This window comes from Haliotis cracherodii, unplaced genomic scaffold, assembly GCF_022045235.1.
Source record: "Haliotis cracherodii isolate W230 unplaced genomic scaffold, xgHalCrac1.p SCAF_18, whole genome shotgun sequence".
NCBI lineage: Eukaryota > Metazoa > Mollusca > Gastropoda > Lepetellida > Haliotidae > Haliotis > Haliotis cracherodii.
The window spans coordinates 22175285-22202282 of record NW_027266273.1 but is presented as its reverse complement, the minus strand read 5'-3'; the positions used below and the strand labels follow the sequence as shown (position 1 = coordinate 22202282).

Below are 26998 nucleotides of genomic sequence, written 5' to 3'. Positions count from 1 at the left end.
TTACAAATCTGGAAAGGATAGTTCATGGTATTTTGATTCTTTCTGAGGAGCCATCAACGGACTCTGAGGTTTTGCTAGATGCTTTATGTGGTTTTACCAGTGCAACTCTCCATTTTGTGAATTTGAAGACAGATATGGTGGAGGTGTGGGCTATAGAAACTCGACCTGTTAAAGGTCTAGACTTGCTCATTGGGAATGGTTTGGCAGGGGGAAGATGTTTGACTGATCCTGTTGATTGTCTTGAGACCAGCACTTCGGAAAGTACTGAAGAAAAAGAAATTCCAGGTATGTTTTGTTCGTGTAGTGTTACTCGTGCTAAGGCTAAGCCAAGTTCTTCTGAGAATGATACCAGTTATGATTTGGCTGGCACCTTCATGGATCATTCACTTGACCTTTCTAAACATTCTGACAGTGGCTGTTGAGGAACCAGTTCAGGGCTGGGGGCAGTTAAGTTACAGGAGAAGACCGAGAACTCAATGTTCTTGCCAACAAGGCACCCTCTTTAGAAGAAGCAGACAAGGTTACAGTTTGCTATTATTTCAAGGATACTCGGATGTAAGCAACACACGTGACAAAATTCTGTCTCATTTCTTTGGGCCTAAATTGTGCCATGATGTGGCTGATGCAAAACATGTCGTGTGTCAAATAGTTGGCAAACCTAATCAGAAAATCCCAGCCGCACCTTTGAAACACAGTCCATCTTTTGAAGAACCTTTCAGCAGGGCCATCATTGATTGTGTTGAGGGGACACGGGTGGCCCTGTCGTCTAAGGCGCCGCAATTCGCTGTGCAGAATTGCGTCCTTTGGGCACGCCAGAAACCTATGATTGTGGGTTCGAATCCCGGTTCACCCCGATTATGTTTTTAGGTTTGCCAGCACCATACCCGTGCTCGTGGGTTTCACCGAAGTGGTAAACGTCCTGGACCTGCATCAATTCGGGCTTTCCTCCCACATTAAGCTGACATGCCGTGATATAACTGTAATACTGTTCAAAGCGGCTTTAAACATAACTCACTCACTCACTGATTGTGTTGGTCCTTTGGTCCTAAGTCAGGAAATCAGCACCTGCTTACTATCAGGTGTGCTTTCACAAGGTTTCCGGACGCTATTCCTTTTACAGCTCAGGTTTTTAATCAAGGTTTTGGTAAAGTTCTTCACTATGGTTGGTTTGCCTTGGACTATACAGTCAGATCAGGGCTCTAATTTCATGTGAGGTGTTTTCCAACAGGCTGTGTACCAGTTAGGCACAAGTCACATTAAATCTCGTGCATATCATCCTGAATCTCAAGGAGCTTTTGAGAGGTGTCATCAGACTCTTTACAATATGATAAGGACTTGCTGTTCTGAGACTCGTACAAGCAAAGGTGAAAGCTATTTATAATTACACTAATCAAAAAGGAACATGAGATTTCTGGGTATGGCTGGTTACAAACATAAATGTTGTCAAAATTTCTCACATGTGGTAGTCCCGCTCACTAATATGCTTGGCATTAAGGTGCAATTTGTTTGGGACAGCAATTGTCAGACTGCTTGTGAGAAAATTAAAGTCATTCTCATAAATTCTCCTGTTATCAAAGCACCAAACCTTCAAATCATTAAAAAAAATATTTCGAATTGGCAGTAGATGCTTGTGACATTGGTGCTGGGGCTGTCCTGTTGCAGGAAGACGCACCAGACTTTATTCATCCTGCTTGTATTTGTTCATGAACATTTGACAAACATCAGAGAAATTATCCCACCACTGAAAAAGAAACTCTTGCTCTATTGTTAGCTTTGTGTTCTTGTGTACTTCTTTGTTTCCTTTGCAAGTGTACACTGATCACAATCCATGTCCTTTCTTCATTAAATGAAAAACAAAAAAAACAACTCCTAATGCGCTGGAGCTTGTCTTGGCAAGAATTTGATTCATACACCAAGCATATCAAAGGCGAAGACAACGTTATTGCAGATGCAACGTCTCCAGTTGCTTGGATGCAAATACGATTTGCATTTTTGTTAACGTTTCTCATAGTTATCATGTATAATGTTTACTATTATTTGCTGTACTACGCAGTTTTTGTACTTTTATCAGCAAAGAAAGTTCTCACTTTGTTCAAACTTTCTTTCTCCAAAGGTGGAAAGTGTTATATGGCAGTGTAATTTGTTGTTGATCAGTGATTATAACTGCATTACGTTGTTTCTGTAGAGGGGGCACAGTTGGTCCAGTCGTCTAAGGGGGCTACGATTCGCTGTGCAGAGTTGCGTCCCTTGGGATGCCAGAAACTTATCATTGTGGGTTCGAATCCCGGTTCGCCCTGATATTGTTTCTAGGCTTGTCAGCACCATACCCATGCTCGTGGGTTTCACTGAAGTGGTAAACGTCGGAGACCTGCATCACTTCGGGCTTTCCTGGATATATGACTGGAGTACTGTTAATAGCGGCGTTAAACCCAAGCGTTACAGAAACATTTGGAATATTCTGTGATGTTCTAGTGAAACTTGACTTGTCAAGCATTGTGTGGAAAGTGCTGGAACCTAGTTAGACCATATTATCTCACATTTCATCTGACATTACATCAAGACCAGCTTTCTTGTAATGATCACTTTTCACCTTGGTATCCTAGGTATATCTTGGAAGCTTGACCACTTTTGCAGCGACCGGATTATTATTTTGTCATTGTCACTTCCACTCCTCTCCCAATCTATACTGCCATTGAATATTGTACTACCGCTCTATTGTGTACTATCAGTGTACTTGCTGTGCAGCAATTTGTATTGATTTGTAAACCTAGTTAATTTTGTAATACAACTGTTGATTGTATACCATTTGTTGTTTGTTGGTTTCACACTAAATTGTTTTACGTATATATTTCTGGGTTAACATAATGTTTCGATTTGGAAACACAAACCACTCTTAGATTTCATAGATACATCTGTACACTGCCTAAAATACCAAGATTGATGGAGCTTAGAGTGTATGGGGATAAATTGGGTATCATCAGAGTTGATTTTACTCCTATGGCCTGTCAATTTTATTCCAGACAAAAACATGGTAGATCAGATGTGAACCAAGAGCATGGATACACAATCAGCCATGTCACAGTCGGCCTTGACACAATCAGCCATGTCACAATTAGCCTTGGCACAATCAGCCATGTCACAATCAGCCATGGCACATTCAGCCATGTCACAATCAGCCTTGGCACAACCAGCCTTGGCACAACCAGCCATGTCACAATCAGCCGTGTCACTATCAGCCGTGTCACAATCAGCCATGCCACAATCAGCCATGTCACAATCAGCTGTGTCACAATCAGCCTTGTCACAATCAGCCATGTCACAATCAGCCATGTCACAATTAGCCTTGGCACAATCAGCCATGGCACAATCAGCCATGGCACATTCAGCCATGGCACATTCAGCCTTGGCACAACCAGCCATGTCACAATTAGCCATGTCACAATTAGCCTTGGCACAATCAGCCATGGCACATTCAGCCATGGCACATTCAGCCATGGCACATTCAGCCATGTCACAATCAGCCTTGGCACAACCAGCCATGTCACAATCAGCCATGTCACAATCAGCTGTGTCACAATCAGCCTTGTCACAATCAGCCATGTCACAATCATCCATGTCACAATCAGCCATGTCACAATCAGCCATGACACAATCATCCATGTCACAATCATCCATGTCACAATCAGCCATGTCACAATCAGCCATGTCACATTCAGCCATGTCACAATCAGCCTTGGCACAACCAGCCATGTCACAACCAGCCATGTCACAATCAGCCATGACACAATCAGCCATGCCACAATCAGCCATGTCACAATCAGCCAAGTCACCCATTATTACCGCCCAATTTCAGTTGTGGTTGCTGCTGTAAACCACCACGCATGGAATATTTGTTGACCTTGAATCCCAACAGAGGCAAGCATGGTATGTAGTCTGTCCTTGAATCTCAATAGGTAGACAGCTATTGGGTACTAGTGACCTACTCTGGCTTAGAATACCAACAAGTGGAAGGCCAATGGATGAGATGCAAAGACTGAAGTGTAATGTCAAGATTGAAATCGGCTATTAAAAAAAGAGGATTTATTGATAATTCCACATTTTTTCATAATATTAGGGGTGGCTGAAAAGTTCTGAACCAAATGTAATGGACTGCTAATCATTTGTCATCATAAGCCCCCATACACTTCTGCTTACGATTCTGGAGAGCCTGTGGATCCCACTTGTGTAGAAGACCCCCCTTCTGGTGTAAAAAGTCCTCAACAACAGAAATGATGTCATCACCATTTGCATAATGCTTGCCAGACAATACAGTAAACTACGGCTATAACGAACACGCTTATAACGAACTGACGGATATAACGAACTGTATATTTTGGTCCCGCCTATTTGTTGTATATACGCTTATAACGAACTACGGTTATTACGAACTAAAATAAGGGGTCCCTTTGAGTTCGTTATAACCGTAGTTTACTGTAATATTGTTGTTTCAGATTTGCGAAGAGTTGTAAATCTGACCGTGTCACGTGACAGTCGACAACCGTTTCAGCGGTTACATCCCATTAGTAAGACATCCCATTAGTGAGACACCCATTGTAAGACAGTGGAGAAGGTGGGATTAATTAAACAAACACAGCCAGTCTACCCACTTAACAATGGTCACAGCCCATGATTAGCGGATTAATTAATAAGAGTAGGCCAGTAATTCTGTTTGAAAATTCTCAGGAAATAAATGAGTTAGGAGCTAGTAGGAGCTTACTCAAAAAGTTTCACTGAACACAACCACCCACCAGAAGACACCAGCAGAATCCAGTTCCTTGGCAGCTTAAGGAAGAGAGCAAGAGAAGAACCAACCACTCCTATGCCAGCCCTCAAGAACGACGAGGTCTTGAGACATGATCCGGAGGCTGCAGCTATATTTCCCTCCTTCAGCTAGGTCGGCAGCGCCATGTACAGACACCGCAGTCACACCATCCCGAAACTCCCTAAAACCAGACATTGCAGCACCCTGGAGAGAGACCCATGAGGGTGAGCGGTTTCTGCTTTTTTCCGACGGTTAAGGTCTTGCTGTTGGATACAGAAATAACCCCCTTGTGGAACAGTGGATCCGACGAGCTGCTGCCTTGCCTCTGCTGCCTCTTCAACAGGTTCAGGATGCTTGGATTGACTCCATGAACCAGTCTCCCGATGTACCGAATGCTGACGAATCCAACGACTACATTGTCACAAACTGGGTGGATTATGAAGCCAGATTCCCTCTTTCGCTTTGGAACCATCACCAGACATTCGGCCCAAGGACCAACAACAACCTGGAGGGTTTCCACAGTCGCCCCAATGCATCACTGAATCATCGTCATCCTAATCTCTACAGGGTCATCGAGATCATCAAGAAGATTGAAAAATCTGAGAAGACCAAGCTATCTCAGTTAGACCTAGGTGCAGCTCCACCAGCAAGAATGAGTGAGTGAATGAGTGAGTGAGTGAGTGAGTGAGTGAGTGAGTGAGTGAGTGAGTGAGTGAGTGAGTGAGTGAGTGAGTGAGTGAGTGAGTTTGGTTTTACGCCGTTTTTAGCAATATGCCAGCAATATCACGGCGGGGGACACCAGATGGGCTTCACACATAGTACCCATGTCGGTAATCGAACCCGGGTCTTCAGCGTGACGAGCGAACGCTTTAACCACAATTCTACCCGACCGCCCCCCACCAGCAAGAAAGCGTGTGTACAAGGTGATTGACAGTCGACTTTCCAGAATGAAGGATCAGCTATCCCAGGGTGTCAAGACACTACCCCAGTTCGTGGATGCTGTTGGCAAACTTCTGAAGATGGATTAAGGTTGTGTCAGTGTGACACCCTCGATGTGAACTGTGATGTGAACTGTGATATTAACTTTAACTGAACTCTAAGTGGCGAATATGTTAAAACAATGGATTTAAGGGATGGATAATAAAATATTGAATGAATTAAAGTAAAAGAGGGTATCAAGCATCTTGATTAATTTCTTTTGTCTACAATAAGACAAGTCCATTTTCATGATAGGGGTTAATTACCTGATTAACATGTGCAACCAGGTATGACATTGTTGTTTTAAGGTGTCTCACAACTGGGCTGTCTTACTAATGGGAGGAGACCGTTTCAGTCACATCAGAGCGGGGCAAGTGGAGTCAATTACCTTGTCCAAGGATACAACACAGTGATTTGCATCATATGGCCTCTTGAAGTTGAAATGATTATCAATAAATACGTGCTTCAGGCATGTTGTCTATTATGCCCATGTCTCAATGTCAAAGGCTTTGCTCACGAAATACTCTGTGTGATGAAGATGTCCATAATGCCGCCGAGACTTGTTATTGAGGGGAATGAGTATTTTTTTAAGCAAATGGATTCTGAGGCTTTTTAAATTACACAAAATTATGTTGTTGTTTCTTCCATCGCATTTCTCATTGCATGATAAACAACGGTAACCAGTATCTGTGAACACGGGAACATGCGGCTTACAAACCTATCATGGGCTGCAACTGCATAATTTCCACGATGTATTAACTTTTGTCAAAGTTCACCCAAGGCAGGGTATACCTAAACAAAGTGATATTCCTTATCGATTTCATCTTAATCCGCAAAGAAGACAGCATCTGCAGAGTCGATTTGCCTGGTCGGTTCTTGTGTGTCTTCAAACCTCTATCGTTTCATTGTCTCATCCGTATCTGAATCGGGCAGTCCTCGGCGAACAGCAGCATTCCAACAGAAACGATTCAACATCCAGTATTGATTTTAATCTAGAGTAACTTTATAGTTTAGAAGTGTCATTTTACATGATGCCATTGATCCTGCTTGCAGTCCATTAGACCTTGGAAAGAAGTCTTGGTTTCCAATGTCTAGAGGTTTCCAATGTCTAGAGGTTTCCAATGTCTAGAGGTATCTAGCCCTTACCAAACCCACTTATGAACGAAATATCCTTTACGTACGTGACCCATGAGGTGCGTTCTATTTCATCCAGGCTATACGTCACTGGACAGGTCTGTTTTAAAGGTATTCGGATAATTAGGTTCAACAACTCTGTCGTATACTTGATACCCTTGAACTTAATATACAGTGTGAGTTTTTGGGGATTTCAGTAAGTGCATCGTCGTCAGAGGCTTATTTGGCAAATACAAAAGTCTTATACGATATTTAGTGTGCTCCCTTTCAATCGGTGCTGCACAATGACAGCCCCATATCTCAGATCATATGTGAAAACAGGTAAATAAAAGCGACAAAACTCTTAACATAAGACATATCTGCTGAAAGAAGAATCCATGTACGATTCCGACTCTATCATGTGTTTATGAATCACTGTCGAATAGTGATGGTATCAGGTGTTCCTGCCCTACCAGTGGCATCCGTCACAAACGCCTGTAAGGGCACGTCAGACGTTCACCTGAGACAGCAAGGTAACATATGGTCAAAATGGGGAATTGCATCGAACATTATTTTTGTCGCTGGTTCGTCTAATTTGGAAATGTTCCCCACGCGTCAACCATAAAACTTTTAAAAGCTTTAGGCCTTGAATGATGTAACCTTTCGATGCAGTTCACTATTTTGACTTGTGCCAAATGTTTTTATTCGGGTGAAAAATTGACTTGCCTTTGCATGTGTTTTTGACGGAAGTCACCTTTTCTCGAACATCCAGTATCATCGCTGATTCATAAACGCATTCTCTTGATACTTTCGGAATCGTACAATCGACCCTGCTTTTAGCAGAGATTTCTTGTGAGTACGGAGAGGGTTTAGTCGTTTTTTCTTTACAGCAACCTAGCAAGTATTCATCTTTTACAGCAACCTAGCAAGTATTCATCTTTTACTGCAACCTAGCAAGTATTCTTCTTTTACTGCAACCTAGCAAGTATTCATCTTTTACTACAACCAAACAAGTATTCGTATACGACAACGAAACAAGTATTCATGTTTTACTGCTTCCTAACAAGTATTACTGTTTTACTACAATCAAACATGTAACCGTTTTAACACAACCTCGCAAGTATTCATGCTTTACAGCAACATAGCAAGTATTCATCTTTTACTGCAACCTAGCAAGTATTCATCTTTTACAGCTACCTCGCAAGTATTCATCTTTTACTGTCACCTAACAAATGTTCATGTTTTAATACAACCTAGTTATTATTCATCTTTTACAACAACATCGCAAATATTCATCTTTTACAGAAACCTCGCAAATATTCATCTTTTACAGCAACCTCGCAAATATTCACATTTTACTGCAACCTCGCAAGTATTCACATTTTACTGCAACCTACAAGTATTCACGTTTTGCTTCAAATTAACATGTATTCATGTTTTACTTCAACCTATGAATGGCACACCACAAACTAATATGCATTTGTGATTTACTTCAAACTAACAAGTACGGCGCATAAATGGTGAATAAGGAACCTAGGGTTTCAGTTGGACCGATCTAGTGATCGATGACCAGACAACTGTAACTGTTGAGATCAAGGTGACGACTGTTTTTTATCATCACTGGAAGTGACATTGATCAGGAAGGTCTATATTTACCATGCTATCATACCCGTAATGTGTTCATGTTTGTTCATCATGCGCTGTTATTTAGAATCATGTTGTCTCTATATGTTTTGTTTAAAACGGAAAGCAACTAATGTAAACTATCGAGTGCAGTGCTCAGGAACATCTGCAGGTGTTGTAACTCGCCTCAACCTGAGCGGAGGTTGCATGGATGATCTCAGCAATATGTATGCGTGCTCACGAAATTCCATCCCGATTTCTAACATGGCCACCATTGCAGTCTCCTTGAGGGGGCGACGTAGTAGCCAGTCTCGGCGACATGGTCCTACGTGTGTCATCGTACCCCGACGCCGTGGATCGTTGCTCATAACATCAATCACTGGATTGTCTGGTCCATGCTGGATTATATACAGACCGCCGTCATATAGTTGAAATATTGCTGTTGCGTTAACCATTCAAATACGTACACTCATAAATCTAGTGAGCAGGTTTTAAAAATATTAAACATTGCCCCATCATAAGTGTCATTTATTCTTGTACATGGACATTATATCCGAATTTTTAACACTACGATCTACTATGCGGCGGCCATTTGGCTAAATTGTTGGAATTAATATACAATGGATACGATTATTCTTAATAACATGTAGAGTGGTAATTTAGTATCTTTTGAGTTTTGGCAGTTTTAATATGATAATCTGCCCTTCATATGATCTTCACATCCTGCTGGAACGCAGCTGTGAAATAGCTGAAACACTGTTCAAAGCGGCATTCAACCAAACACACAATCATGATAATTTCAAATAATTTATAATTTGATCTGTAGTGTTACAGATACGATCCATTGATATTTTGGAACCCTCCCTTTTCAGAATACTGGACCCGCCCTTGCTATCTGTTACGGCTTGTTGCTTGGTTCTATCCACTAAAGTAAATTGTACAATCATCATCTTTGAATAAATTATACAGTGCTTTGCATAACGTTCCATTAAATGTAAAATACGAACAGAATGGAAGCAAGGTTAAAGATATTAAGACGTTTTGTATACATTCTTCTCGTAAATATTAAATGTCAAAGCCAGAGAATAACCAGTATCGATTATCTGAAACAGATTCCAGTGGGTATAAAAAGCAAAATAGGGTGAACATTATAGAATGGATCACTGATAAACGGTGATGACACCAGGTGTTCGCCAAAAGGGTAAGCAGGCCCTGTCCTGCCGGAAGCAATGCCGGGGGAGAATAGTTGGAGTTTGGAATTCCTTTATTGCTAGAAGCGTCAGTAAAAGTCACCCAAACCATACTGCGTTACCAAGAACAATGTTTTGCTTGATAAGGCCACTTTGACCTCGGTGCACGTCAAATACCCATATGATGTTAAAGAAGGTAGTTGTGCTTACTGGTGTCGTTCTGTTGGTGTGGTGTTTGTTGCACATGCTACTCTTAAAATAAATTTAATTATACTTTTACATTATTATTTTTTCCCCTACATTTTAGCAGTTTAATGTTGCTTTACAGAAATATCGATAGCCATTAGTATGACGGCTATTTTAATCAGAGGTTTGTTATTGTGCTTTGAAACCTCTAATCAGAATCGAGTTTTGGTTCTGCGTGAATATGTATTCATGCCCAACGTGGATCTGGTTTCAAGCATTCCTTAAACACGTGACCTATAATTGATGTGTTGTCCAGTACAGCAGCCCCGAACATCCACAACAGCCCGAACACCCACAAGAACCCCGAACACCCACAGCAACCCAAACACCCACAATAACCCCGAACACCCAAAACAGCCCGGAACACCCACAATGACCGCGAACACCAACACTGATCCTGAACACCCACAATGACACCGAACACCCACAATGACCCCGAAACATCCTCACTAACCCCGAACACTCGCAACAGCTCCGAACACCTACAATAACCCCGAACATCCACACTAACCCCGGACACCCACAATGACCCCGATTACACACACTAACCCCGAACACCCACAATGACCCTGATTACCCACAATGACCCCGAACACCCACAGTGTCCCCGATTACCCACACTAATCCCGAACACCCACTACAGCCCCGAACACCCACAATAACGCCGAACACCCACAATAACGCCGAACACCCACAATGACCCCGAACACCCACAATGACCCCGAACATCCACTACAGCCCCGAACACCCACTACAGCCCCGAACATCCACTACAGCCCCGAACATCCACTACAGCCCCGAACAACCACTACAGCCCCGAACACCCACTACAGCCCCGAACATCCACTACAGCCCCGGACATCCACTACAACCCCGAACACCCACTAAAGCCCCGAACATCCACTAAAGCCCCGAACACCCACTAAAGCCCCGAACATCCACTACAGCCCCGAACACCCACTACAGCCCCGAACATCCACTACAGCCCCGAACACCCACTACAGCCCCGAACATCCACTAAAGCCCCGAACATCCACTACAGCCCCGAACACCAACTACAGCCCCGAACATCCACTACAGCCCCGAACACCCACTACAGCCCCGAACATCCACTAAAGCCCCGAACATTCACTACAGCCCCGAACACCCACTACAGCCCCGAACATCCACTACAGCCCCGAACACCCACTACAGCCCCGAACATCCACTAAAGCCCCGAACAGCGTTACGACGGAGGCAGCTGCCACCAGCCATGGCGGTGTCAGCACGGACTTCCTGTAGTTCTAACCAGGCACGGATGAAGTCAAATGCTACGAACGTATTAACTGACGTTCTTTAATGGTGATGGGTTCGAATCCGAGATCACCTTGATTATGTGTTTCATCATCATAACCGTGTTCTAGGGTTTCACCAAAGTGGTAAATTACTATGACCTGTATCACTTCGAGTCCTGCAGCCACATCAAGCTGATGCATGGTGATAAAACGGCAATATGTTCAACGAAGCGTCAAACCCAACTACCTCACTCACTCACTCTCTCAATCTTTCATGCAGTTTAGTATCAGCGATCTGATTTGAAAGTGATGACGTGGCATAACTTATAACATTCTTATAACAGGTTTCAGAACTTTGGTTTCTCATTAACACCGGACAACATACGGAGGCAAATATGTTTATATTGGTTAAAAACAACAACATGGCGGCAAAGGAAAGGTCACTGTTGATCTCCCATGCTTACTATGAGTGAGTAGGTGCAGGTTTGGCCGTTGTGTGCAACCCAGCCAGGGACTGCTCAAACTTGAGATGCTGGAACAAACACAACAAACTTAATGAAGCGTTGCGTCTGACAATGTCATCACGTGACTACATATCCAGATTTCGCAAGAAAACTTCTTGAATCAGCTAGGTACCATCTGGCAGGTAGGTGCTCAAGAAATGAGTTTCACCTGTATTTACTGCTGACAGGTAGGTTTCAAGAAGTGAGTTTCACCTGTATTTACTGTTGACAGGTAGGTTTAAAGAAGTGAGTTTCACCTGTACTTACTGCTGACAGGTACGTGCTCTAGAAGTGAGTTTCACCTGTACTTACCGCTGACAGGTAGGTGTTCAAGAAGTGAGTTTCACCTGTACTTACTGCTAACAGGTAGGTGTTCAAGAAGTGAGTTTCACCTGTACTTACTGCTAACAGGTAGGTGTTCAAGAAGTGAGTTTCACCTGTATTTACTGCTGACAGGTAGGTGCTCAAGAAATGAGTTTCACCTGTACCTATCGCTGATAGGTAGGTGTTCAAGAAGTGAGTTTCACCTGTACCTATTGCTGACAGGTAGGTGTCAAGAAGTGAGTTTCACCTGTACTTATCGCTGACAGGTAGGTGCTCTAGAAATGAGTTTCACCTGTACTTATCGCTGACAGGCAGGTGTTCAAAAAGTGAGTTTCACCTGTACTTACTGCTGACAGGTAGGTGTTCAAGAAGTGAGTTTCACCTTTACTTACCGCTGACAGGTAGGTGCTCAAGAAGTGAGTTTCACCTGTACTTACTGCTGACAGGTATGTGTTCAAGAAGTGAGTTTCACCTGTACCTATTGCTGACAGGTAGGTGTCAAGAAGTGAGTTTCACCTGTACTTATCGCTGACAGGTAGGTGCTCTAGAAGTGAGTTTCACCTGTACTTATCGCTGACAGGTAGGTGTTCAAGAAGTGAGTTTCACCTGTACTTATCCCTGACAGGCAGGTGTTCAAGAAGTGAGTTTCACCTGTACATACTGCTAACAGGCAGGTGTTCAAGAAGTGAGTTTCACCTGTACTTACCGCTAACAGGTAGGTGCTCAAGAAGTGAGTTTCACCTGTACTTACTGCTAACAGGTAGGTGTTCAAAAAGTGAGTTTCACCTGTACTTACCGCTGACAGGTAGGTGTTCAAAAAGTGAGCTTCACCTGTACTTACTGCTAACAGGTAGGTGTTCAAAAAGTGAATTTCACCTGTACTTACTGCTAACAGGTAGGTGTTCAAAAAGTGAGCTTCACCTGTACTTACCGCTGACAGGTAGGTGCTCAAGAAGTGAGTTTCACCTGTACTTACCGCTGACAGGTAGGTGTTCAAGAAGTGAGCTTCACCTGGCGTCACACCTGCGGAGAGGAACAGTCACAGTCGAGCATGCATCACGGTGAAATATCCGGTTTTAACTGGTGTAGATACATTTCTACTCCGGTAACATATCTACGGAGTGAATGAAAACGATAACAATTACACAGACGAAACAAACGCCATTCCGTATTATAATGTATTACTTGGTCTGATCTCATGTTAATAACGATCTTGATAGTTATCACTATCAGTACACAAGGACAGCTAGAAGATAAACCTCCTGTGCTTTGAATTTGAGATATTCCAACTGTAGATTAGATATCTAATTTTAATTTCGAACCGGGCGATTCAGCTCATTTTTGTGACACAGTGGTAGTGTATTACAGCGGGTTACTTGTCCTCAGCAACCCATGCGTGTCGTAAGAGGCGACTAACGAGATCGGGTGGTCAGGCTCGCTGACTTGGTTGATGCATGTCATCGTATCCCAATTTGGTGGATCGATGGTCATGATGTTAATCACTGGATTGTCTGCTACAGACTCGATCGATTATTTACAGACCGTCGTCATGTATTGCTGAGGGTGGCGTTAAATAACAAACAAACAATTTAATTAGATGTGCTCTGAAATAGATTTCATAATGTTTGATAAGTTGTTGTCAAGTGCTAGAGCCGTGTTACAGTTTGTGATAAACACATCTGTTAATGTTCCAATAGCGAACGTATCCAGCTCCTGATCGGCAGCCATTTTCAGATGCTCGCTCGCCATACGCCATTCAGTACGCAAAGTCAACAGCACCAAGAATGGACTCCCCAATATATAAACCATCCGTCAATGAAGTCCAGGACTGGATGTCAGACCACAAGGGCCATGTCAACAAATACTCACGATATTCGGAACAGTATGGAAGTCGAATATACCATTACTTACTGTCCAACAAATCCAGGACTTTATGGAAGCCCACGGTGTAGATATACGCCGTCAGCTGACAGGATTCAGATGCGCCAATCAGCTCAGGGATAAGCGCCTTGTTGGCAGCTGACATTGTGCTGTACGATGGGGCTGCATGGATGCCTTTCAGCAGTTTGAGGAGGTCCTCGTTCGGGGCGCAGGGCCCAGAAGCAGCAGCCGTTGATAGCAGTAGCGCCAGAACCACGTAGGGGATCATTGTGGATAGAAGAGACAGATGCTGAGGCGTAACGCTGCAGGGACAAAAGAGTGAGTGAGTGAGTGAGTTGGGTTTAACGCCGTTTTTAACAGTATTCCATTTATATCACGGCGAGTCAGCTTAATGTGTGAAGAAAGCCCGAAGTGATGCAGGTCTCAGACGTTTACCACTTCGGTGAAACCCATGAGCACGGGTATGGTTCTGACAAACCTAGAAACAATTGGGGTGAACCGGGATTCGAACCCACAATCATAGGTTTCTGGCGTGCCTAAGAAACGCAACTCTGCACAGCTAATTGCAGCGCCTGAGACCACTGGGCCATCCGTGCCATGGAGGTATGATATGTTACATGGTCACATTGTCACACATTGTCACACATTGTCACACATTGTCTTATTCAAGGAGACGCTGTGGACTTCATTTACCTGTACTGGGTTCGGCTGAGAATATACGATCCGTTGTGTAGGTTCAATATAAAGAAGTAGATCAGTGGAGATAGCGTGTGAACGTGACAGACTGGAATGTCACCCGTTATCTGGTTTGGTTTGTGGAAAAACACTGATAAAGTCAACGTGTAAACGTGATGGTTATGTGCCCGCAGTAAAACGGAACTGAAAGGTGTGTTCTGTTCCTGCCTGAGTGAGTTCATAATCCTCAGTGGTCGATTTCATACTGGAAACCTTTCTCTAATTCAATCTGACCAGTGCCCATTCCAAAATTCAATGTTCATACGCAGCACCAATACGATAGGGCGTTGTTGTGCTGCAGGAGATGATATCGAAGCACTGCTTCAGTACAGGCAAGATGTCATTGGTGTCACTGAGAAAACAGTATATAAAACAGTACGACTGTAATGCGGGTTCCTTACCGCAAAGAAAGTTCAAACTTCGATTTCAAGCCATGACCAGGTTCAAAGAGAACAATGGGCCTACGACGTGCCAAGGACAGACAGCAGTTACGACGTTCCTAGGACAGACACCAGCTACGACGCGCTTAGGACAGGTAGCAGTTACGACGTGCCTAGGGCAGGCAGCAGTTATGACGTTCCTAGGACAGACAGCAGTTACGACGTGCCTAACAGGCAGCAGCTATGACGTGCCTAAGACAGACAGTAGCAACGACGTGCCTAACACAGGCAGCAGCTACGACGTGCCTAGGACAGGCAGCAGCTACGACTTGCCAAGGACAGACAGCAGCTACGACGTTCCTATGACAGACATCAGCTACGACGTGCCTAACAGGCAGCAGCTATGACGTGCCTAAGACAGACAGTAGCAACGACGTGCCTAACACAGGCAGCAGCTACGACGTGCCTAGGACAGGCAGCAGCTACGACTTGCCAAGGACAGACAGCAGCTACGACGTTCCTATGACAGACAGCAGCTACGACGTGCCTAGGACAGGCAGCAGTTACGACGTGCCTAGGACAGACAGCAGCTACGACGTGCCTAGGACAGACAGCAGCTACGACGTGCCTAGGACAGGCATCAGTTACGACGTGCCTAGGACAGGCAACAACTACAACGTGCTTAGAACAGGCAAAAGCTACGACGTGCCTAGGACAGACAGCAGCTACGATGTGCCTAACACAGGCAGCACTTACGATATGCCTTAGACAGACAGCAGCTACGATATGCATAGGACAGGCAGCAGGTACGACATGCCTTAGACAAGCAGCAGCTACGACATGCATAGGACAGGCAGCAGGTACGATATGCCTTAGACAGGCAGCAGCTACGACATGCCTAGGACAGACAGCAACTACGATGTGCCTTAGACAGGCAGCAGCTACGACATGCATAGGACAGGCAGCAGGTACGACATGCCTTAGACAAGCAGCAGCTACGACATGCCTAGGACAGACAGCAGCTACGACGTACCTAGGGAGGACATTAGCTTCGGCGAGATTAGGATAAACATCAGCTGCGACGTGCCTAGGACAGACAACAGCTGCGACGTGCCTAGGACAGACAGAAACTCCGACGTGCCAAGGACAGGCAGCAGCTACGACGTGTTTGTGACAGTCAGCAGTTACGACATGCCTAGGACAGACAGCAAATATGATGTGCCTAGGACAGACAGCAGCTATAACGTGCCTAAGACAGGCAGCCACTACGACGTGCCTAGGACAGACAGCAGCTACGACGTACCTAGGACAGACAGCAGCTACGACGTGCCTAGGACAGGCAGCAGTTATGACGTGCATAGGACAGGCAGGAGCGAGGATACACCAGGTACAGGAATCCGATAGGACATACTAGGGTCAGGTATCAGATAGGACATACTAGGGTCAGGTATCAGACAGGACATACTAGGGTCAGGTATCAGACAGGACATACTAGAGTCAGGTATCAGATAGGACATACTAGGGTCAGGTATCAGATAGGACATACTAGGGTCAGGTATCAGATAGGACATACTAGAGTCAGGTATCAGACAGGACATACTAGGGTCAGGTATCAGACAGGACATACTAGGGTCAGGTATCAGAGAGGACATACTAGAGTCAGGTATCAGACAGGACATACTAGGGTCAGGTATCAGACAGGACATACTAGGGTCAGGAATCAGACAGGACATATTGGGGTCAGGTATCAGATAGGACATACTAGGGTCAGGTATCAGAGAGGACATACTAGAGTCAGGTATCAGACAGGACATACTAGGGTCAGGTATCAGACAGGACATACTAGGGTCAGGTATCAGTCAGGACATACTAGGGTCAGGAATCAGACAGGACATACTAGGGTCAGGTATCAGACAGGACATACTAGGGTCAGGTATCAGACAGGACATACTAGGGTCAGGTATCAGACAGGACATACTAGGGTCAGGTATCAGACAGGACATACTAGGGTCAGGTATCAGTCAGGACATACTAGGGTCAGGAATCAGACAGGACATACTAGGGTCAGGTATCAGACAGGACATACTAGGGTCAGGTATCAGATAGGACATACTAGGGTCAGGTATCAGACAGGACATACTAGAGTCAGGTATCAGACAGGACATACTAGGGTCAGGACATACTAGGGTCAGGTATCAGACAGGACATACAAGGGTCAGGACATACTAGGGTCAGGTATCAGACAGGACATACTAGGGTCAGGAATCAGACAGGACATACTAGAGTCAGGTATCAGACAGGACATACTAGAGTCAGGTATCAGATAAGACATCCTAGGGTCAGGTATCAGACAGGACATACTAGGGTCAGGAATCAGACAGGACATACTAGGGTCAGGTATCAGATAAGACATCCTAGGGTCAGGTATCAGATAGGACATACTAGGGTCAGGACATACTAGGGTCAGGTATCAGATAGGACATACTAGGGTCAGGTATCAGATAGGACATACTAGGGTCAGGTATCAGACAGGACATATTAGGGTCGGGTATCAGATATGACATACTAGGGTCAGGTATCAGATAGGACATACTAGGGTCAGGTATCAGATAGGATATACTAGGGTCAGGTATCAGACAGGACATACTAGGGTCAGGTATCAGACAGGACATATTAGGGTCAGGTATCAGATAGGACATACTAGGGTCAGGTATCAGACAGGACATATTAGGGTCAGGTATCAGATAGGACATACTAGGGTCAGGTATCAGATAGGATATACTAGGGTCAGGTATCAGACAGGACATACTAGGGTCAGGTATCAGATAGGACATACTAGGGTCAGGTATCAGATAGGACATACTAGGGTCAGGTATCAGACAGGACATACTAGGGTCAGGTATCAGACAGGACATACTAGAGTCAGGTATCAGACAGGACATACAAGGGTCAGGACATACTAGGGTCAGGTATCAGATAGGACATACTAGAGTCAGGTATCAGACAGGACATACTAGGGTCAGGTATCAGATAGGACATACTAGGGTCAGGTATCAGACAGGACATACTAGAGTCAGGTATCAGACAGGACATACTAGGGTCAGGTATCAGATAGGACATACTAGGGTCAGGAATCAGACAGGACATACTAGGGTCAGGTATCAGATAAGACATCCTAGGGTCAGGACATACTAGAGTCAGGTATCAGATAGGACATACTAGAGTCAGGTATCAGATAGGACATACTAGGGTCAGGTATCAGACAGGACATACTAGAGTCAGGTATCAGATAAGACATCCTAGGGTCAGGAATCAGACAGGACATACTAGGGTCAGGTATCAGACAGGACATACTAGGGTCAGGTATCAGATAGGACATACTAGAGTCAGGTATCAGATAGGACATACTAGGGTCAGGTATCAGATAGGACATCCTAGGGTCAGGACATACTAGAGTCAGGTATCAGATAGGACATACTAGAGTCAGGTATCAGATAGGACATACTAGGGTCAGGTATCAGATAGGACATACTAGGGTCAGGTATCAGATAAGACATCCTAGGGTCAGGACATACTAGAGTCAGGTATCAGATAGGACATACTAGAGTCAGGTATCAGATAGGACATACTAGGGTCAGGTATCAGACAGGACATACTAGAGTCAGGTATCAGATAAGACATCCTAGGGTCAGGAATCAGACAGGACATACTAGGGTCAGGTATCAGACAGGACATACTAGGGTCAGGTATCAGATAGGACATACTAGAGTCAGGTATCAGACAGGACATACTAGGGTCAGGTATCAGACAGGACATACTAGAGTCAGGTATCAGATAGGACATACTAGGGTCAGGAATCAGATAGGATATACTAGGGTCAGGTATCAGACAGGACATACTAGGGTCAGGTATCAGACAGGACATACTAGGGTCAGGTATCAGATAGGACATACTAGGGTCAGGTATCAGATAGGACATACTAGGGTCAGGTATCAGATATGACATACTAGGGTCAGGTATCAGACAGGACATACTAGAGTCAGGTATCAGATAGGACATACTAGGGTCAGGTATCAGATATGACATACTAGGGTCAGGTATCAGATAGGATATACTAGGGTCAGGTATCAGATAGGACATACTAGGGTCAGGACATACAAGGGTCAGGACATACTAGGGTCAGGTATCAGATAGGACATACTAGGGTCAGGTATCAGATATGACATACTAGGGTCAGGTATCAGATAGGATATACTAGGGTCAGGTATCAGATAGGACATACTAGGGTCAGGTATCAGATATGACATACTAGGGTCAGGTATCAGACAGGACATACTAGGGTCAGGTATCAGACAGGACATACTAGGGTCAGGTATCAGACAGGACATACTAGAGTCAGGTATCAGATAGGACATACTAGGGTCAGGTATCAGACAGGACATACTAGGGTCAGGTATCAGATATGACATACTAGTGTCAGGTATCAGATAGGACATACTAGGGTCAGGAATCAGATAGGATATACTAGGGTCAGGTATCAGACAGGACATACTAGGGTCAGGTATCAGACAGGACATACAAGGGTCAGGACATACTAGGGTCAGGTATCAGATAGGACATACTAGGGTCAGGTATCAGACTTGACATACTAGAGTCAGGTATCAGGTATCAGATAGGACATACTAGAGTCAGGTATCAGGTATCAGACAGGACATACTAGAGTCAGGTATCAGGTATCAGATAGGACATACTAGAGTCAGGTATCAGGTATCAGATAGGACATACTAGGGTCAGGTATCAGGTATCAGATAGGACATACTAGAGTCAGGTATCAGATATCAGATAGGACATACTAGAGTCAGGTATCAGGTATCAGATAGGACATACTAGAGTCAGGTATCAGGTATCAGATAGGACATACACCGAATCCTTTTACGTACAAATGTCGACACGTACCACACTGAAAACTAACCGTCCTTTGAAAACAGTGTGATAGCTTACTTAATGATCACGATGAATTTCAATAAAGTTTTCAATTATAACTAGTAGGTTGGTATCATCTATATGCTACCTTTTAGATAGAAACCCAATTACCAAGACTAAAAACAAAAGAAAGAACATGTTCTTTTTCTCTCATTTATTTCTTCAAATGCTCTTCTTTCAGATGTAGCACTAGCTCTCTGGGAACTCGTGACCCCGTGTATCAGTGGTGAGGCGTGGGTGGGCGAGTTGTTGTATGGTGAAGCTTGTCGCTCACAGCCTTCTCAATGTTCAGGTGCTGAAATCAAACAGTAAATTTAACACATGCGATGAACACACAATGAACGGCAAGTCACAATGCACAATCTGACTCCTTTTTTAGCAACTAGAACCTATTGTGTGCTTAAATAACGTTTTGTGAAGTCGTCAGTAGAACAATCGCACTGTGGAATAAAGAATGGGTTATATAATACAGTGTGAGAATGAAAAAACACAGCCTCTCGCCGCGGTTCGTAAAGCTAACGAAACCCTTACTTCTAAATACACTTCGCCCTACACAACGTAAGCACAAAGACAAAAACCCGTGTTGTGTAGGAGAACACATGGACGAGAGCCCATGTCCTGCTAACACTCACCTTCACGAGATAGGAATTCAACAGATGGGCTTCCTGTGGGGTAAGACCTGTAAAGGCAGTAGTTTGACACGTCATGACACGACGAACAGGGAATTACTGTACATAATCTTTATCAGGTATTTGAGTGTGAGTGAGTGAGTTTGGTTTTACGCCGCTATTAGCAATATTCCAGCAATATCACAGCGGGGGACACCAGAAATGGGCTTCACACATTGTACCCATGTCGGGAATCGAACCTGGGTTTTCAGCGTGACGAGCGAACACTTTAACCACTAGGCTACCCGACCGCCCATCAGGCATTTGAAAGAAAGATGATACATGGAATGTTAATAAAGCACAAATGTGTAAATCTATTCAGATTCAACATACAAATTGTGCTCCATGTCGAATTTACCCACGACAAATGTCATTCTACTATTGTCCTGAAATAAATCTGTCTGGACTTTTTTATCCATAATTGCTTTGTCAGTAATGCAAGATCATGCTAGACATGGTGGTTGTCGAGATTATAACTCACTGTTCAGTACACGATAGACATGGTGGTTGTCGCACTGGTTACAGGAATGACAAACTATCAATCGTACCAGCACATGAATGACATGCGGGGAATTGTGTTTGGTACGTACCATCAGCACATGAATGACATGCGGGGAATCGTGTTTGGTATGTACCACCTGGACATGAATGACATGCTGGGAATTGTGTTTGGTTTGTACCACCTGCAGATGGCCATCTTCCTGAGGCAAGAGAGTTAACTGACTATAAAAGTTCAGTTTCCACCCTTGCCGCAACTAGGCTGGTATTATGGAGTTACATTTTGGCTGGACTAACGTGTCTATGCTTAGTCCAATCAAAATCGCGCACCGAAATCGAAATCGTCGTGCAGATTTCGGTCGATTGCAGGATTTGCAAAGCATGTGCATCGCCAACTCGTTGTCAGCAGATATTTTCCAAATCTTTTCATGTTTTTGATCAAGTTGCTCACGTGATTTGATGCATTTCGCGATGTAAGACCCGTTTTTTCACAATATAGATTTTGATTATCGATCAGATCGTCCTGACTCGGCGCCACCATTTTGTGGGAAGCAAACGCAAGTGATACGAGAGGTGGAATCTGATTGGTCCATAGGAGAGACTTAGAAGGGACGTAACTGGTAATAGCCAGCGGTGGCGCTACGATCGAGCCCAGCAATTTCAGCCTAATTCGGCAAGGGTGGAAACTGGACTTTTATAGTCAGTTAACTCCCTTGCCTCGGGAAGATGGCACATGGCATGTGGTATGTACCATCAGCACATGAATGGCATGCGGGGAATCGTGTTTGGTATGTACCATCAGCACATGAATGACATGCGGGGAATCGTGTTTGGTATGTACCATCAGCACATGAATGACATGCGGGGAATCGTGTATGGTATGTACCACCTGCACATGAATGACATGCGGGGAATCGTGTTTGGTATGAACCATCAGCACATGAATGACATGCGGGGAATCGTGTTTGGTATGTACCACCTGCACATGAATGACATGCGGGGAATTGTGTTTGGTATGTACCACCTGCACATGAATGCCATGCGGGAATTGTGTTTGGTATGTACCATCTGCACATGAATGACAGGCTGGGAATTGTGTTTGGTATGTACCATCTGCACATGAATGGCATGTGGGGAATCGTGTTTGGTATGTACCACCTGCACATAATGGCATGCGGGGAATCGTGTTTGGTATGTACCACCAGCACATGAATGGCATGTGGGGAATCGTGTTTGGTATGTACCATCAGCACATGAATGACATGCGGGGAATCATGTATGGTATGTACCATCAGCACATGAATGACATGCGGGGAATCATGTATGGTATATACCACCAGCACATGAATGACATGCGGGGAATCGTGTTTGGTATGTACCATCAGCACATGAATGACATGCGGGGAATCGTGTTTGGTATGTACCATCAGCACATGACTGACATTCCAGCGGTCCAGTCGTTATACTTACTGTCCAGCAAACCAAGGACTTTGCTGAAGCCAATGGTGTTGATGTAGGCTGTGAGTTGACAGATCTGCACCTCCGACACCATCTCGGTCAGGAGCACCTTGTTGTCGGCAGACATGGTGCTGTAGGACGGGATGTTGTGGACTGCCTTCAGGAACGTCAGTAGATTCTCATTGGGGGCACAAGGACCATTTATCGCCACAGCAGACGACACCAGCACCAAGGTGAAGGTCAAATATACCAGCATCATGGCCTGAAAGTCAACTGCAGATATATGCGATTGATATGAACCATGCTCTTTGTGACACGTAATATCATCACTATTGATAATGTTTAAACACTTGAAAAAGCGTTTCTGTATTATTGTGATTGAGTGAGTTTGATTTTACGCCGCTTTTAGCAATATTCCAGCAATATCATGGCGGGGGACACCAGAAATGGGCTTCTGTATTATAAGTACGGCGAGGTAGGACTATAGCGTCAAGCATTACCCTGAAGGGCCGAGCGATCCGGAATAGGAACTTGTTCATATTTTAGGAATTATCACAACTGATTGGTCAATTCGGCGAAATGACTTTTTATAAGATTGCATTGTATAGAAAGTTCACCATAACGCCAAAACCCGCATCATTTCCTCCAACATCAATATGACGTGCTATAAGTGCAATACTGTTCCCCTTGGGGACCCGGGGTAGAATCTCTCCCCAGCATCCCACATCAATCTGACGTGCTATAACTGCAATACTTTTCCCCGTGGGGACCCGGAGTAGAATCTATCCCCAGCAACCCACATCAATCTGACGTGCTACAACTGCAATACTGTTCCCCGTGGGGACCCGGGGTCACGGTAGAATCTGTACCCAGCAACCCACATCAATCTGACGTGCTACAACTGCAATACTGTTCCCCGTGGGGACCCGGGGTAGAATCTGTCCCCAGCAACCCACATCAATCTGACGTGCTACAACTGCAATACTGTTCCCCGTGGGGACCCGGGGTAGAATCTGTCCCCAGCATCCCACATCAATCTGACGTGCTATAACTGCAATACTGTTCCCCGTGGGGACCCGGGGTCACGGTAGAATCTGTCCCCAGCAACCCACATCAATCTGACGTGCTACAACTGCAATACTGTTCCCCGTGGGGACCCGGGGTCACGGTAGAATCTGTCCCCAGCAACCCACATCAATCTGACGTGCTACAACTGCAATACTGTTCCCCGTGGGGACCCGGGGTAGAATCTGTCCCCAGCATCCCACATCAATCTGACGTGCTATAACTGCAATACTGTTCCCCGTGGGGACCCGGGGTCACGGTAGAATCTGTCCCCAGCAACCCACATCAATCTGACGTGCTACAACTGCAATACTGTTCCCCGTGGGGACCCGGGTCACGGTAGAATCTGTCCCCAGCAACCCACATCAATCTGACGTGCTATAACTGCAATACTGTTCCCCGTGGGGACCCGGGGCAGAATCTGTCCCCAGCAACCCACATCAATCTGACGTGCTGCAACTGCAATACTGTTCCCCGTGGGGACCCAGGTAGAATCTGTCTCCAGCAACCCACATCAATCTGACGTGCTATAACTGCAATACTGTTCCCCGTGGGGACCCAGGTAGAATCTGTCCCCAGCAACCCACATCAATCTGACGTGCTATAACTGCAATACCATGCCGCCGTCATATTGCATGAACATTACAACAGTGTTAAAGCAGTTTCTCTCACTCACTCACAGATTTGTAGATGTTGGTTGTCAAACAATGATGAAGAATGACACTAGACATATAACGTACCTCAGGTCGGCGTGGGACTTAATGTCTTGGAGAACAGATGGTAATGAAAGTAGGTGGCATTTGAAGCCTTTTTATACCAGCATGGCAATCAGCACATATGTTGACCCACATAGAGTAATTCCTCTTCGCCATGATAATGTGTGTTGTTGGCCCGAGTCACATCTGGAGAACCATGGACCCCAACATAGACATGCTGTTTGTGGCGATATCTCACACTATGCCAGATGCTGGAGGTGCAAGCTTAACCTGCAAAAGGGTGACACCAGGTCTGGACACATCTGGAACATATACTGAGACAAATTTAAAACTTTACATTTGTAAAAGTAATCCCATATATGATATACAACGGACAAATGTTTCAGAGAAGGTAATTTTTAATCATTAATTTCCAAAGAAGGATTTTAATTAACGGTGGTAACCATAATTTGCTCCAAGCACCTACGGTATTCGGTAATAACATCAACAGTTTAAATCATAAGTCCCAAGCACGAGAATCTGATGGCACACAAGTTCAGTAGCGTGTATGGCCACCATGTGCGTTGACAACTGCCACACAACGCCTCCGCATGGACCTTGTGATGCTTGTAAACACATGATTCGGAAGACGACGCCATTGTTGCTGCAAAATGGCGCCAAGATCATGCAAATTCTGTTGTTGGTTCTGGAGAGTGCGCAGACTTCTGCCAAGAGCATCCCAGACGTGTTCGATGGGATTGAGGTCGGGAGACCTTGACGGCCAGTCCATGACGTTGACTCCCGCATTCTGAAGGAAATTCCTTGGCAAAATTGCTGTGTGGGGTGTGGCATTGTCGTGTTTGATGATCAAACCGGGTCCATGTGCTGCCATAAAAGGCAGAAGTTCTGGTGCTAGTACCTGGTCGCGGTAAGCAGCAGCGTTGAGGTTGCCACGGAAAGCACCCCACACCATGACACTTCCGCCTCGAAATCTGTCAACTTCCTGTACACAACACTGGGCGTAACGTTCATGACGGCGCCTCCACACCCTCGCCCTTCAGCAAATCGAAGATTAAATCGGGATTCATCACTGAAGACGACTTGATTCCAATTCCTCTGAGTCCATCTTAAGTGTCGTTGTGCCCACAACTGACGTTGACGTCTGTGTAATTGAGTCAGAATGGGCCAGCAGTATGGCCGTCGTGCTTGAAGGTAAGCAGTTCTCAGACGGTTTCGAACAGTTTGCGCACTCAGGCTACCCCTGCAAGGAGAGGAATCGGTTGGGACAAACCAGGGTAGGAAACTGTCGGGACATACCAGGGATAGGAGACAGTTGGGACATACCTGGGATAGGTAACAGTTAGGACATACCAGGGTAGGAAACTGTCGGGACATACCAGGGATAGGAGACAGTTGGGACATACCAGGCCAGGAAACAGTTGGGACATACCAGCGGTAGGAAACAGTTGGGACATACCAGGTCAGGAAATAGTTGGGACATACCAGGTCAGGAAACAGTTAGGACATACCAGGACAGGAAACAGTTGGGACATACCAGGGTAGGAAACAGTTGGGACATACCAGGACAGGTAACAGTTGGGACATACCAGGGCCAGGAGACAGGTGGGACATACCAGGTCAGGAAACAGTTAGGACATACCAGGGTAGGAAATAGTTAGGACATACCAGGGTAGGAAACTATCGGGACATACCAAGGATAGGTAACAGTTAGGACATACCAGGGATAGGTAACATTTGGGACATACCAGGGTAGGAAACTGTAGGGACGTACCAGGGATAACAGACAGTTGGGACATACCAGGTCAGGAAACATTTAGGACATACCAGGTCAGGAAATAGTTGGGACATACCAGGTCAGGAAACAGTTAGGACATACCAGGGACAGGAAATAGTTGGGACATACCAGGGATAGGAGATAGTTGGGACATACCAGGTCAGGAAACAGTTGGGACATACCGGGGTAGGAAACTGTTGGGACATATCAGGGTAGGAAACTGTCGGGACATACCAAGGACAGAAAACAGTTGGGACATACCAAGGACAGGAAACAGTTGGGACATACCGGTGTAGGAAACTGTTGGAACATACCAGGGTAGGAAACTGTCGGGACATGCCAGGGACAGGAAACTGTCAGGACATACCAGGACAGGAAACAGTTGGGACATACCAGGACAGGAAACAGTTGAGACATACCAGGACAGGAAATAGTTGAGACATACCAGGACAGGAAATAGTTGGGACATACCAGGACAGGAAACAGTCGGGAGATACGAGAGGAAACAGTTGGGACATACCAGGTACAGAAAACAGCTAGGATATACCAGGGCTATGAAACAGCTAGGACATGCCAGGGCTAGGAAACAGCTAGGACATACCAGGGCTAGGAAACAGCTAGGACATACCAGGGCTAGGAGACAGTTGGGACATACCAGGGCTAGGAAACAGCTAGGACATGCCAGGGCTAGGAGACAGTTGGGACATACCAGGGCTAGGAAACAGCTAGGACATACCAGGAAACGTAGACTGACGATAATGTCCTCAGACACCCATCAGGGCGTGGCG

The 26998-nt window shown here is 45.1% G+C and overlaps 3 protein-coding genes across 6 annotated transcripts; all 3 read right to left on the bottom strand.

Annotated features, from left to right (window-relative positions):
• Positions 1-3036: 3036 nt before the first annotated feature.
• On the bottom strand, positions 3037-3834 carry LOC139465550 (keratin-associated protein 10-6-like). The gene has a single exon (XM_071247268.1). The coding sequence runs from the start codon at positions 3832-3834 to the stop codon at positions 3037-3039; it is 798 nt and encodes a 265-aa protein (XP_071103369.1).
• A 7777-nt stretch (positions 3835-11611) lies between these two features.
• On the bottom strand, positions 11612-14232 carry LOC139465409 (uncharacterized). Its single transcript, XM_071247121.1, has 3 exons — positions 13964-14232; positions 13029-13075; positions 11612-11757 (listed from the first exon to the last, which is right to left on the bottom strand). The coding sequence occupies exons 1-3, from the start codon at positions 14199-14201 to the stop codon at positions 11689-11691; spliced, it is 354 nt and encodes a 117-aa protein (XP_071103222.1). The 5' UTR covers positions 14202-14232; the 3' UTR covers positions 11612-11688.
• Positions 14233-20181: 5949 nt separating this feature from the next.
• On the bottom strand, positions 20182-24535 carry LOC139465408 (uncharacterized). 4 transcript variants are annotated; one of them, XM_071247117.1, is made up of 4 exons: positions 24461-24535; positions 22668-22917; positions 20664-20710; positions 20182-20326 (listed from the first exon to the last, which is right to left on the bottom strand). In XM_071247117.1, exons 2-4 carry the CDS (start codon positions 22912-22914, stop codon positions 20252-20254), a joined length of 369 nt encoding a protein of 122 aa, XP_071103218.1. In that variant the 5' UTR covers positions 22915-22917; positions 24461-24535; the 3' UTR covers positions 20182-20251. The 4 variants fall into 4 exon arrangements, with proteins under 4 accessions (XP_071103218.1, XP_071103217.1, XP_071103221.1 ...); XM_071247116.1 differs by having other exon boundaries at positions 24401-24505; XM_071247120.1 differs by having other exon boundaries at positions 22668-22928; positions 24461-24499.
• Positions 24536-26998: the final 2463 nt, after the last annotated feature.

Coding starts and splice junctions, on each gene's coding strand:
- LOC139465409 (XM_071247121.1), bottom strand. CDS start 14,201: ATGATCCCCTACGTGGTTCTGGCGCTACTGCTATCAACGGCTGCTGCT. Junction 13,076..13,963: donor AGTCCTGGATTTGTTGGACA/GTAAGTAATGGT, acceptor TCCTCTCCGCAG/GTGTGACGCCAGGTGAAGCT. Junction 11,758..13,028: donor TGAACACCTACCTGTCAGCG/GTAAGTACAGGT, acceptor TGTTTGTTCCAG/CATCTCAAGTTTGAGCAGTC.
- LOC139465550 (XM_071247268.1), bottom strand. CDS start 3,834: ATGGGTGACTTGGCTGATTGTGACATGGCTGATTGTGGCATGGCTGAT.
- LOC139465408 (XM_071247116.1), bottom strand. CDS start 24,451: ATGTCTAGTGTCATTCTTCATCATTGTTTGACAACCAACATCTACAAA. Junction 20,711..22,667: donor AGTCCTTGGTTTGCTGGACA/GTAAGTATAACG, acceptor CTGCCTTTACAG/GTCTTACCCCACAGGAAGCC. Junction 20,327..20,663: donor TGAATTCCTATCTCGTGAAG/GTGAGTGTTAGC, acceptor GTTTGATTTCAG/CACCTGAACATTGAGAAGGC.